Source organism: Lepisma saccharinum, chromosome 1, assembly GCF_977018435.1.
Source record: "Lepisma saccharinum chromosome 1, izLepSacc3.1, whole genome shotgun sequence".
Taxonomy (NCBI): domain Eukaryota; kingdom Metazoa; phylum Arthropoda; class Insecta; order Zygentoma; family Lepismatidae; genus Lepisma; species Lepisma saccharinum.
In genome coordinates this window covers 154,213,310-154,226,371 of record NC_139229.1, presented here as the reverse complement: position 1 = coordinate 154,226,371, position 13,062 = coordinate 154,213,310, and the positions used below count along the sequence as shown (strand labels likewise).

The window sequence follows — 13,062 nt, the reverse complement described above, 5'->3', positions numbered from 1 at the left end:
GACACTGGCCTATTCCGGTAGGCCCTAAACAGGCATATGAATAACCCCGTAGCACATTTTGCCCCAAAGACTTCCCCCGCTCTTCTCTTGCATTGGCACCCTCTCATCTTGTTACCTCTTCAGGGTAGCGGAACCGGCCTCCCTTTGCGCTTCTGTCGGCTACAGAAAAAATGTCCTATGAAATATCTACTTGACAGCAACGCTGTTGGTTAACATATTTTAAAAATGGTGTCATTTCATTGAAATAACTTTTTAATTCTTTACATTTTGCTGTAACCTGTGGTAACACCGGTTACATGCCTCTGGATTACTGTTATGTTCATGTTATTTGTAGTGTAGGTATTAAATAAACACATTCCTACAATAAATGTGTTCTTTAACAGTAACACTTAAAGCACTAAAAAAAAATAGCCTGTTATTTTTTCATTAAAACTGTAAATATACAGAATGGTCATGTTTTTTTTATTGGAGGAAGGTGGAGATGAGGGGGATCAGGGTAGAATGTTTGCGACGGAGAAGTGGCAGGATGGAAATTAGGGGGGACATCAAAAATCAACCTCGCTTGGGTGAAAATTTTAACTTGAGCCGCCCCTGTAAAGAACTTCAACATTTGGTTGAGGAGCATGGTGACACATACCCAAAGTCTATTATCACTGGTGTCACTTGTGATTAAAGTTAGCTACATCCCTACAATCCAGAAGGCAAACAGGCAGCACCATTTGGAAATCATCTTCTTCTGCCACACCAATCACTCCTCTTGCAGCGCAAGTAATGGTTCTTTCATCCTTTTAACTGCAAAGGAATGGTTTACCAGTATGAAGTGCCACCAAATATGGTCGTAACTGCTTTAAACATGCTTTAAAGAGCCTGGCCGACCATATCTGCCCACAGCTCTACCCATCTGGTTGGTGTCTCCATTGTGATAATGCCGGAGCACATGTTGCTAATGTTGTTTCCCACTATTTGACCAACAAAAATCACCCTCCATATATCCCCGATCCCCCCCCCCCTCCTTTTTATTTTTTATCATTTTTTCGTTGTCAACTTTCAGTGTCCACAGGTGAGTAATGTCCCACCAACCCCGAATTCAAATACTTTTTAAGTGTTCAGGGTGGACAGTGAACAGTGGTCAGTAAGAGTTTCAAATAGACTAAATTCCAAAGAATGTTTTCTAAAAACTATCCTTAAAAAATTTTGTCTCTATAGGAGCAAACAAAATATTTTAGATCTAAAAAGGTACTGGGATGCCACTTCAATGTGTTTTTGCTGAAAAAAATAGCACTGTGCAAACCCATTGGAAAAAGTGCATTCAATCTGGTGATAACTACTTCAAAAAGGACCATGTCCACTTGGATGCTAAGTAATGTCTTCAGTGGGTAATGAATTCATGCCCATTCTTTATCACTGGTCCTCATAAGATGAAAAACTTCCCTGTAAAAGGAGAAGGGAAATGTAGTTTACAAAAGAAACAACCAGTACAAGCAAATACGTAACCTTATGTTACGGTCAGGTCTGTCCATCCGCCCATGTCAACTACAGATTTCTCAGAAACTACTAGAGCTACAAAAATTAAATTTAGTGGATCATAGGTATGCCAAACAATAGCTCAAAGCAACATAAATTGGCAAGACTAAACCATCCAACTGTTTGAGAGACAATAATTGATCTTACATTATCTGTCAAATATTGCAGAAACTGAAAAATCTGTTGACCTAAAACGTAATTTTGATTGGTCTACAACACTAAAATAAAAATGAAAACAATTCCACCTACACACATGAAATTGGGTGAACTGAAAGATTCATGAATTCTGAATTTGATGTGATATGCAAATTATTGATTGGCCTACCAATTTGTCCATTGTACACAACAATTAATTCCAATCTGGTAGCAAATTATTATTACTGATAGAAATATACATAGAATGCTTACTTCTTATAGTTTTTTTTTATTATTATTATTTTTTTTTTTACAGGGAACATCTCAGGTCTGAAACTGCCTGTTCATTTCAGGTAAATAGTTAGTTTGTCTCAAGATTTAATCCACTTTTCCAAATCTAGTTAAAAATGGTGAAGTGCAATGTGTATCAACATTTTAAGTAATTTTACTGGTTTTGGTTGGCGAGAAAAAATAGTAAATTATATATATTTCTTTCAGCAATAGAAAAACCATTTTCTTATCACATAAAAAAATAGTTCTGAAAATGTTTTATACACTATTACAATGTACACATCATACCAAATCAATGTCCTGTATAAATTTACAGGATGTTTTGCTGTATATTTTAAAAAAGAAAGAGCATATTTAATTTTCCAAGGTATACCATATCACGCAAAAACAAACAAACAAAAAACAAAAAAAAGGCAGTCTCCTCCTTGGCACTTCAACGAAACTTATAAATTGTGTAAAGTGTGGTATTTGAAAATTTTCCAATTGAGGGGGGGATTCCATCAATTCTCTTCAAGTGTCGGAATATTACATAAATTAAAATATATACATATATGGGGCATTCCATTGTCATGGGTGGGACACGCAGACTACATTTTTTGATATTAAAGTAACTATTCTACTGATAGTTAAGCAACATTTTTCTTAGTTTCTGTGCAATGAAATATGAAACTTAACACTGTTGGTTAAACATAACTACCCTTAAAATACCCCTATATGCCTTCATGGTGTGGTGCTAAGCACAGGGGAGCACTTTACCTTTTTCTTTTTTTTTTTACCCTTAAAATCCTGTCCCCGATTTGATTTATACCTACAAGTGAACAATTTTGTGTCCAGGTGGGACAGGACTAAGAAATTTATTTTAATTTCTGTGAATTGTCAAATGAAAAATAAATTATTTAAGACAAAAAGAGAAGGTACTTGACCTTTGAATGTTCTATTGGAGTTGAGGGGGGAAATGTAACCTAATAGTTAAAGGAGAAATTAATTGTTTTTTGGTGTCATAGGTGGGCGACAATACAAAACACAAGTAAATCAAAAATTTAAAATAAACGAACAATATGTAAAATACCTTCTACCTTCTAACTTAATTATGTATAATAAATGAATATGAAAATGACAATTTTAGATTGTTCACCCACAAGATAGGATAAAGTTACACCATTGCATTTAATTTTAAAAATTGAATTTCAGGGGTACTTTGACATGGAATGCCCCATATAGTTCTCCCCCCAGGCAAAAAACAGAGGGAGAGATGCAGCAACTAGAGAGGGAGAATTCCCCTCATTCCCCCTTCAAATAGCACCCTGGTTGTGTACGTGGAATCAACATACATGAGACATTTTGAACAGCATATAATTATGAAGGCATACCTGATAAATTCTTTCAAATGGCAAGTGTGTTTGTTATCCTTCTGGTTATGATGTATTTTAACAAATTTGTTCTCTGGTAAACACACTTCAGTATAGGAACATGTTCAGTCACTAATAATAGCACACACATTAATATTATAATAAAGAAACAACATAAAAATGTGACCTCACCTCATTTAAAATCCAAAATGAAGATGCACTATTAAATATTCATGATCACTATATTGACTTCATTTCTTCAACTTTTCAAGATAAATGCAATCTCGACACAAAAAATACATATTTACAGTTATTTTTACTGCCAATGCATAGTGTTTGTTTCCAAAACAGTGTTTGTGTTTTATCCACTTAGAAGGTGTGACTTGAACACTGTAAAGAGGGGGAGAGATCTCGGATTCAACATGTTTTTTAATGGCACTTTGTAATGCAACAAACACCCAGAACAATTCAGCAACGTTCCAGAATTATAACCTGGATGTTAACGTTTAAGACAATAAAAATACACTACAGTCACCGTTCTTCAGCTTCAAATAATAAAAAAAATTGAGGTTGCTGAAATACAACTACCTGTAAACAGAACTTTACTGAAAAAAGATACATCTATATCCACATTCTATTCATCTTTTTTTACACTTTCAACGTAATTTACAATCTAATATGCACAAAAATTCTTTAGAAGGATTTCTTTGATAAACTTCTGTCAAATCTGATTATTAACATATAATCAAATAAAAGTGATTGGCTTTAAAACTATGCAGCAAACATCATAGGTCAAAATTAAATTTGCCTATGCATGCATTACAAGTACACTTCTTCATGTATTAATAAAAAAATACAATAGTGCATTGGAATCAGTACAATGAACAAAAGTGTTAAGGAAATATTTCCATGTTCTTATTCCTTTTGCATGTAAACCTTGCTTTCGTCACTCTTGAATTAGATAAAGAAACAGCCTTTAACAGGAATATCTAGTAATAAGATGAACATAATTTTCAAACAGAGCCTACTTACACTAATAAAAAGTGCTTCCAGAAACAGAAATGTCACGAAATGATATAAGTGTATACCAGTGCCAGACTACTTTCACATTGTGAGCTAATATTTTTTAAAAAATTAACAACATGCTGCCTTAGACGTATTCCTCTCAGTAAATAAACAGTATATTTATTGTAGTTAATGTACAAGTAAGTGATCTACTGTCTAACATGGCGTGGCATGAGGCTCAGGTACGGATGACAAACAGGAGACAGCAAGATGTTTGTACACTTTCATTATGCTATAGGGGGGTGCAATGAGCTCACTACATTCCCCAATCGCACTACCTTTATTTAAAATCATCGTCATGAGATGCCACTATCCATGTAAAATAAACAACTGTGTTCGAGACAGCTCACCACCGTCCCCTTCTTCCCCACGGCCTGAAAGTACCGCGGTTGCCACGACCGTAGCCACCATCATTGTACTGAAACCTAGGGCCTCCACCTCTAGGATTAAAACCACCCCGTCCCCATCCCCGGTTGTTGAAGTTACCCCTCGAAGGGTAGGGATCGTTTGAGAACTTCCACCCATAACGGCCTCTAAAGTTTCTATCGTTCCTATCATACCCAACACGCATTATTTCCTGTTGATCTGGAATCGTGATACAGCTAGCGATGGTACGAGGCTGGTTTGAACTCTCAGTTTCTGTAGCACTTGCAGACAACACACTAGTTTCTTCACTCAAAGGGCTTTCCTTGGTGTCCTGCAATGCGTCTTGCTCATCATTCAAGGAGTTAAGCTCCATCGAGTCATTCTCTTTTATAGGTTTAGCAGGAGGCACCCATTTATCCGAAGAAAGTTCTTGCATTACAGAAGGAGGACTTGGGTTACGATATTTTGATATTTCTTCATCTTTATCTAACACAACTTCTTCTTCTTCCGGCTGATCATCAATTTCTCCCTCTTCAGATGCTTGCTCCAGTTCCTGGTCTTCAAACACTTCGTCTGGAATATCAAAGTGTAAGATATCCTCAGTGTTTATAGTTACAACATCATCTTTGTCTTCGGAACTCGTGTTCTTATCTCCACTTGTGTTTACAGAGTGTTTACCGACATCATCTATTTCACCTAAAACTAAAATTTCTGAGCTACATGATTTCGATTTTTCATTCATTTCTAGGGTGTCAGACTGTCTACTTTCTTCAAGAACTGTCTCACTCTCTAAGTTCACACTATTAACGATTTCACTAACACCCTTGAAACTTTCACCCTCAGAGCTATCGTCGCTATCCTCTTGATCTAAAAGATTTTTAATTAGAAGTTCATCATTCTTGGCAGTGTCTTCCGGTGTGTGTTTGTACTGGTTTGTTGCTTGTATGCTGTTATCAGGTCCGGTGGCACTCTGAGTGCAATATCCTGGCAACATCAAACGTTCGTCACTGTCGGTAGATGTATTGTTCAGCAGACTATCATCAAATGAACTATTCTGTTTGTTTGCGTTCTTGTTAGTATTTTCAGTTTCCTTGTTATGGTCTAAGAAGGTACTTTTCTCTTTACTCTGTTCAGCTTCATCTCTCCTGGGTGATGCGTCATTTTCATCCTCTCTCTGGAGCTTCAAGTTCGGAGGCAACGGTGGGGGAAGCATGGGGGGTACAGGGGGAGCCTCCACGGGCAACACTGGTCTTAAATTACTCAAGTTGTGCATGCCGTGAAATGGATATCTCCTTGCTCCAATGGGAGGGGGACCTGGAGGGGGCCCAGGGGGACGTGGGCTTGGGCGCTGAAATCCAAGACCTGCTCCAATGGTAGGGATCTTTTGAAAACTGTCCGACTCAAACGGAACTGGAGGTCGAGAGAGTACAGGTCTTGGAACTGGCTGTGGAGGTTCAAACAATGGTGACTGTTTCAAAGGTAGCCTGTTGTTGAAAGGAGCTGATTTCATGCCAAACGAGATACCAAATTTAATAGGTTGATTTTCTACCGGCTTTTTGTTCTCTGGCTCCGGCAATGGAACATCTTTTAGAGCTGGTGCTGGTTTCTGCTGCACAGGTGATATAGAATTATTATTTGTAACGACTTCTATAATATTAGCTGTGTTAACTGTAGCTCCGATTTCTTCATCTTCGTCGCTCATCTCCATATCCACACTCTCAATATTATCTCCTGTATCATTCTGAGGAGGGGGTGCTTTTGGAGGTAGTGGTGGTGGGGGTTGCGGTGGAAGAGGGATGGAGAGCCTGTAATCACGATCTCCACCCATCAACAAATCTCCACTAGATTTTGATTCAGTAATGTTTTTAGAAGACGGCATCAATCGGTAGTCTTGGTCCCTCATATCAAAGCTTGGTGGCCAGCCAGGTGGTTTGGGAGGAGGCGGTGGTATGTCTTTCAACTTATCTTGATGTCGTGGAGATCCTGTAAGACTTATTAAATTCCTGTGGTCTACGTCCTTCTTCACCTCATGTCGCTGAATTGTGTTTCTTGGTGGCGGAGGAGGTGGGGGTTGGGCAGGAGTCAGAGGAACCAAGGTACGGTGATCAATGTCTGTTTTATGCCTCACGTCACTCCGATGATCAACATCGCCACCCATCAGCATCTCCTCGGTGTCATCGTACTCCACAGGATCGCTAAAACCTTCCTTCTCATGAAGCGGAGGAGATTCAGGGGTCTCTATCAAATGATCCGAACCATCACTCAGTTTTTTGTTACACGACGGGTCAGGGTCAGGATACCATCCTAACAGCTTCGGCTTCTTCTGTGGCGAACCTGAACCACCAAACTTGTTGTCAACCTCCCAACCAGAATTTTTTAAAGGTGTGCTTGTTGTGTAATCACTCGATGCTTCCCATATTGATGCCCGCTCAGGAGTGCCTTCAATATAATTCTTCCCAGCTTCCCCTACCGGATCCCCCCAGGTGGGAAACTTTGGCGGTAATTTTGTGTTCCACTCGTTCGTCAAGTTAACCAAGTTCTTCAAGACCGTATCAGACACTGGTTTATCTGCCACCCTGTCACTCGGTTCACTATATTTTGGATTTGTCCACTGTTCGTAATTGTCTGCAGGGAAAGCCACTGTTGTCGGAGGTGGTGGGGGCATTGGGGGCAACGGAATCTGAGATGGTGCAGAATGAATCTGATAGTTGTAATGGTTAGAGTTTGCACTATTTGATGTGCTGTATGGAGTATTGCTCTCCTTTGGTATTGTAGCCATCATGCTCTCCTCCAGCATTGTTGTTAAAGGTGGAAGTGGTGCTATATTTTCATTAGAGTCTAAATCTAAACCCGGAATCACTGGACTCGACTTTCCAATTGGTGCAGGATCCACATTCTTCTGGGTCAGAGACTTCAGAAATTCAGCAATGCTAAAGCCAGTACCACCTTTATTCCTAGAGTTGATGACTTCTATTGGCTTGCCCTGAAAATAACAGAAACTGAAAATCAAACTTAGGCACTACCACTTTGAATTACTTTCTTTAAACCAATTCCTGTCAATTCCAATGCTTATATATCATACTAATTTAAAGTTCACAATAGTAATAAATGTTCCATTGCAACAACATTTCAGTAAAGTTTTATTTTAAAACTGTATTCATAGAATCACAATCAGAATATTGACATTTTATCATGAAATCAAATTTCACCATGCAATTAATGAATAATTGTGAAAAATTCTCAGCATATTCAGATTCTATGAATGTGGCAGTCTGTATTTTACATTCTATGCAGGATACATGAACTCTACAAAAATATCAGTCTGATAATCTTGGCAAACAGATATTTTCCAATATAGATAAATGAATTAAAACATCAGTATTGTTTACAGTTTACTATTCCCAAATACTGTATTTACTCATGTATAATGTGCAATTTTTTCCAAAATTTTTGCACCCAAAATCTGTGCCACGTATTATGCATGGAATAATTCAGACAGCCAACATGAAACCATGCATGTTTTCACTATGACACTGTGTATAACACATATATATCAACTGGTGCAAATAAAAGGTGTTCCGTATAGGATGCCGAATTTGAATCGAGTGCTATTGTTTTGTTTCGAGGTTGGCAGACCTGTTCTTACCAATGTTGGTATCTGTTGCCATGCCGATTAATGTAGACTCAATTGTTTTGACTCGTTTGTTGTGGTTACCATATGGAACAGTTTACGAATGAGAAACGTGTTCTCGTTGTGAAGACATTTTACCAAAGTGATGACCAGGAATGGCCAGCAAGGTCATGTGATCTTACACTCTGTGATTTCTTCTTATGGCGGTTTGTGAAATCACAGGTGTACGCCAACAAACCACGAACCCTTTTGGAACTGAAGGCAGAAATCATACGCGAGTGATTGGAGGCATCAAGACAGACATCTGCAAAAGGGTTATCAATAATTTTGTGGAGCGTATAAATGCGTGCAGACTCAGTAGGGGTGGACATATGCCTGACATTGTCTTCCATACATAAATGGGAGATGTTACTGCTTACATATATGTGAAATATAACTATTTTCATGATATTTTTCCTATTTTTATTTAATTTTCTATTTCGGCATCCTATACGGAACTCCCTATACACATTACCAGGTTGGATTTCTTTTGTAATAATAATTTTAAAAAAAAACACTATAAAAATGAAATGGCTATGTCCCATGATTATTCATTTGTAATGGAACATTTTGCAATACCGAGAAAAACAGAATTCGAGCATGAACTTCCTGTCACACGGAAGACATATCAGCGGTATTTGTAGGGCAAGAAGTAATAGAAAATAATTTCCTGAGCACTGTAAATCCATAAGTAATTATGATTTCACTTTCTTCTACTACATAATCAAGAAGATGGTTACAGATGTGAAAGCTTTGGGATGCTGAACACAGTGAAGGGAGAGGGGGGAGGTGATATAGGTTGTATACATAAGACGATATTCTCCTCTTGGTCCACATAGCAACAGGTGACTCATTGAATAGGTATGATGTCACTCGCTCTTGATCAGCATCGCAACAGCTTTACAATCTACAACTAAGAAATCCATTTCTTGAACCTGAATTGTACTACGCATTATATACAAGATATAATTGTTTGTTGCTCTTCCCCATCAAAAACCAGGGTGCGCATTAAACACACATAAATACAGTATGTAAAAACATGTCTGAGATGTGATTATTGGTCACAGCATCAGGTATTTACAACACCCACCTTGCTAAATGCTAAATGATGTGTAATCTATGTTCCACATTAACAGGTATCTACACACAAGGACACTCTGTTCATAAACTTTATATGGAAAAAGCAGTTAACAGAATTATATCAGACTCCTTGAGAACTAACAGAAATGAACAGAGAAATTTATACAGGGGTTGCAAGAAAAGTATAATACATACAGCTAAAAAATATTATGCAATTAATTTTTACAGAAATAGGGTTTCAGGCATTTATAGTTCATTTGGGCATTTAGAGGAATTTATAGTTCATTTAGGCATTTTTAGGTCCTATAGAATTTCAGTCGACAGGTACTGTGGACATGAAATGCCATAATCTATAAACAGCAAACGTGTAGAACGTAGCCAAAAAAAAAAAGGTATGGACCTAGAAATTTGTTCGCTAATATTGACTAATATGACTAGTTTCCAGTTTATTATTATTGGTTCAAGCACATATTTGGTGTTTATATACAATATTTCCACTGTTTCAGCCTTCATCATGTGAGTAACAAGAACAATGGATCTGATGTTGGGATGGCAATGAGTTGGTTGTTATTCTTCTCTGTTACCTTTTTTTTTTTTCCACTGATTGATTGATTTTCTTTATTTTACTTTGCTTTTTTGTGCCACTTTTGGCTAATTTGCGAAGATGGAGATGAGTGATGATATGACGAAATTGGTGAATGGGCACTCACAAACATCCATGCCCAAGCCAGGATTTGAACCCGGGACACCTGGCATTCTTTCTTTTCATATTTAGTTAGTTCATGTAATGGCTGTATTGCATTATTACAGATCGAAAGACTATAGAAGGAAATATAAATAAAAAGAAGAATTAAAACCAATCTGTGACCACCCTAGCACCAGATTCATCAGTTCTGTTAACTCATCTCATTAACCTTTTGAGTCCCAAGGCCTTTTTCACATGTAACCCCCTTGGTGCCCGAGCCGATTTTGAGCAAAATGCAGAGTTTTAATTAAATGAGTGTAGATCGGAGACTAATTGCCCTAGGGAGATGAGTGATATACCGTTGTACGCGGAATGTGCGAGAGATTCAGACGATATATAATTTATGCACATTCGGCATACATATGGAGGGTGAAAAAGGATATGAAAAGTTCAAAATGCACATAGAAATTATCGCTGGCATGTAAGAAACACAAAAATATTTGCATCATTGTCGTATGACCAATGTAACTTGAGTTGTACATCCAAAATCAATGGTGGGCACGCCACTGATTCAAGCTTCAAAATGCAGCGGTATACCTTGAAATGACTTTAGCTCAAAGACTATTTGCCCTGGAGATATAAACTATATACCGTTGTACGCAGAATGAATCACAGATTCAGACGATATATAATTTATGCACATTCGGCGTATATATGGAGCGGGAAAGGGGGAAATCCCCTGAAAATACTTTTTTTAAAAAAAATGGGGTTTCGACTCCCTTTGCCCCCTGAAAAAAAGGATATGAAAAGTTCAAAATGCACATAGAAATTATCGCTGGCATGTAAGAAACAGAAAAATATTTGCATCATTGTTGTATGACCAATGTAACTTGAGTTGTACCCCCAAAAGGAAAGGTGAGCACGCCACTGATTCAAGCTTCAAAATGCAGCGGTACCTTGAAATGACTATAGCTCAGAAACTAAATGCCCTAGAGATATGGAAGATATACCGTTGTACGCAAAATGAATCAAAGATTCAGACGATATATAATTTATGCACATTCAGCGTACATATGGAGGGGGAAAGGGGGGGAAATTCCCTCAAAAATACTTTTCTTAAAAAAAATGGTGTTTCCCCCCGCCCCCCGAAAAAAAATGTCAAAATGCACAAAATGCAAAATTTGTGCAAATTTGGCGTATATATGAAGGGGGAAGGGAGAAAACCCCCAAAAATTATTTTAAAAATATTGTTGAAATGTTTGAAATTTATCTTTTCCCTTGAAAAGAGACGCAAAAGAGAAGTCCCTTTTCCCGCCTTTTCACCTCCATTTTCATGAAGAAAAAAAAAGGTGCAAGAAACATTTCTGTTAAATACATGTGTTAGAAACAATACATAAAAAAATCGAAATTCTAGCCAAAAATAGAAAAGTTATAACGTAAAAACTATGACCTGACACAGGGTATCTCAATCGAGATACTTGGGACCGTGAGGCTTACATTTGGGTATCTCGATCGAGATACTTGGGACTCAAAAGGTTAAGACTGAAACAGTGGAAATATTGTGTGAACACCAAACATGTGCTGGAACCAACAGAAATAAAAGTGTGTTCAAACTAATAACTTATATTATTTTCTAATACTGTTGGCTATGCGTTAATACCTATGTTAGCCAATCAATCCATCCTATCTCCATAATGAATTCTCTATGTGTAATATATGAATATGTGCAAAAATTACAATAAAATGCCAATTTGAAATAAGTATTCAAGCACGCACCTCTGTAACAGGGGCAGACACTGGTGCCGGGACAGGAAGTGGTGCAGCAGCTGTAGTTGGTGGCCCAACAGGAACAGGAACCACAGCTGGAACAGGTGGTGGCGGAGATGGTATATCAGCAGGGTCTGGCTGGTCTTCGAGTATCGGATCTTCATCCATGATTGGTATCGGAGATGGAGATCTTGGGGTGTCAGCACTTGTTTCCCCAAACAGTGATTTCTGAAACAGACAAAAATTATTTCAGTCAATATTCAAACATTACTGTTTGTTAACGCTCATCCAAATGTCGTTACAGAGGTTCCTACTTAGGGACATGTGCCCCATCAGAAGAATGGTCATGTACATTAATTCACGATGAGATTTCAAACTAAAATGACAAGCAACATGAACAGCTCAAGTCTGTAAATAACCATTCACTGGACACGTGCAACCACCAGACCGAGATAGCACAATGCACATTGAGAGAAAACAGCCCACTCTGAGCAACACGTGCAGCTTGTCATGTCGGTTTGGTACAATTGCATTTATTTCCAAACGTTTGTTTCCAAGTGAAATTTGTCGCATGTTGTTTTGGTCCCAGGATAGGTGATCTAATGTCAGAAATTTTCCAACCTTGTCCCTACATAAAGCAGCTCTGGGTTCAACCAGCCTCAATTAAATAGGTACCTGGGAGATACAGACAGCCAGAGTGTGGTGCTGATCACAACACCACCAAAATGGCCTAAATCGAGAGAATGCATAGAGTCCTATCCCCACATCTTCCCATACATGCCTCATGGCATTGTACAAAGTACACAGGGAACTTTACCCTTACCATCACTTCTATTAGCTAAGCTAGCGGGTTTGGAATACCTTAGATCAGTGGTTTCCAAAGTGTGCACCGTAGTGGCTGGCTTAGAGGGGAACTGTGAAATGTTCCAAAATTTTAACTGAAATGGCACTTATTCCAAATATATACTAACTTAGGATGTTAAACAAATAATTTTTTTCTGAATTAAAATGTTTTGTTTTTATTATTATTATTTTTTTCAACTTAAGGCAAGCAACCTAACAACACTATGAGCGTTGAAAGTGTTAGATAGGCCTACATTCTGACTTGGGAGCCAGAAAAATCTTGAAAA

At 37.9% G+C, this 13,062-nt stretch overlaps 1 protein-coding gene across 1 annotated transcript in view; it reads right to left on the bottom strand.

The window, feature by feature from the left end:
- Positions 1–3,884: 3,884 nt before the first annotated feature.
- LOC146002833 (uncharacterized) overlaps positions 3,885–13,062 on the bottom strand; it is a 47,097-nt gene continuing 37,919 nt past the window's right edge. The window contains exons 8-9 of the mRNA XM_083140806.1: positions 11,942–12,160; positions 3,885–7,713 (exon numbers count right to left, since the gene is read on the bottom strand). Of these exons, the coding sequence (XP_082996932.1) occupies positions 4,711–7,713; positions 11,942–12,160 (3,222 nt within the window). The 3' untranslated portion in view covers positions 3,885–4,710. The remainder of the gene's footprint in view (positions 7,714–11,941; positions 12,161–13,062) is intronic.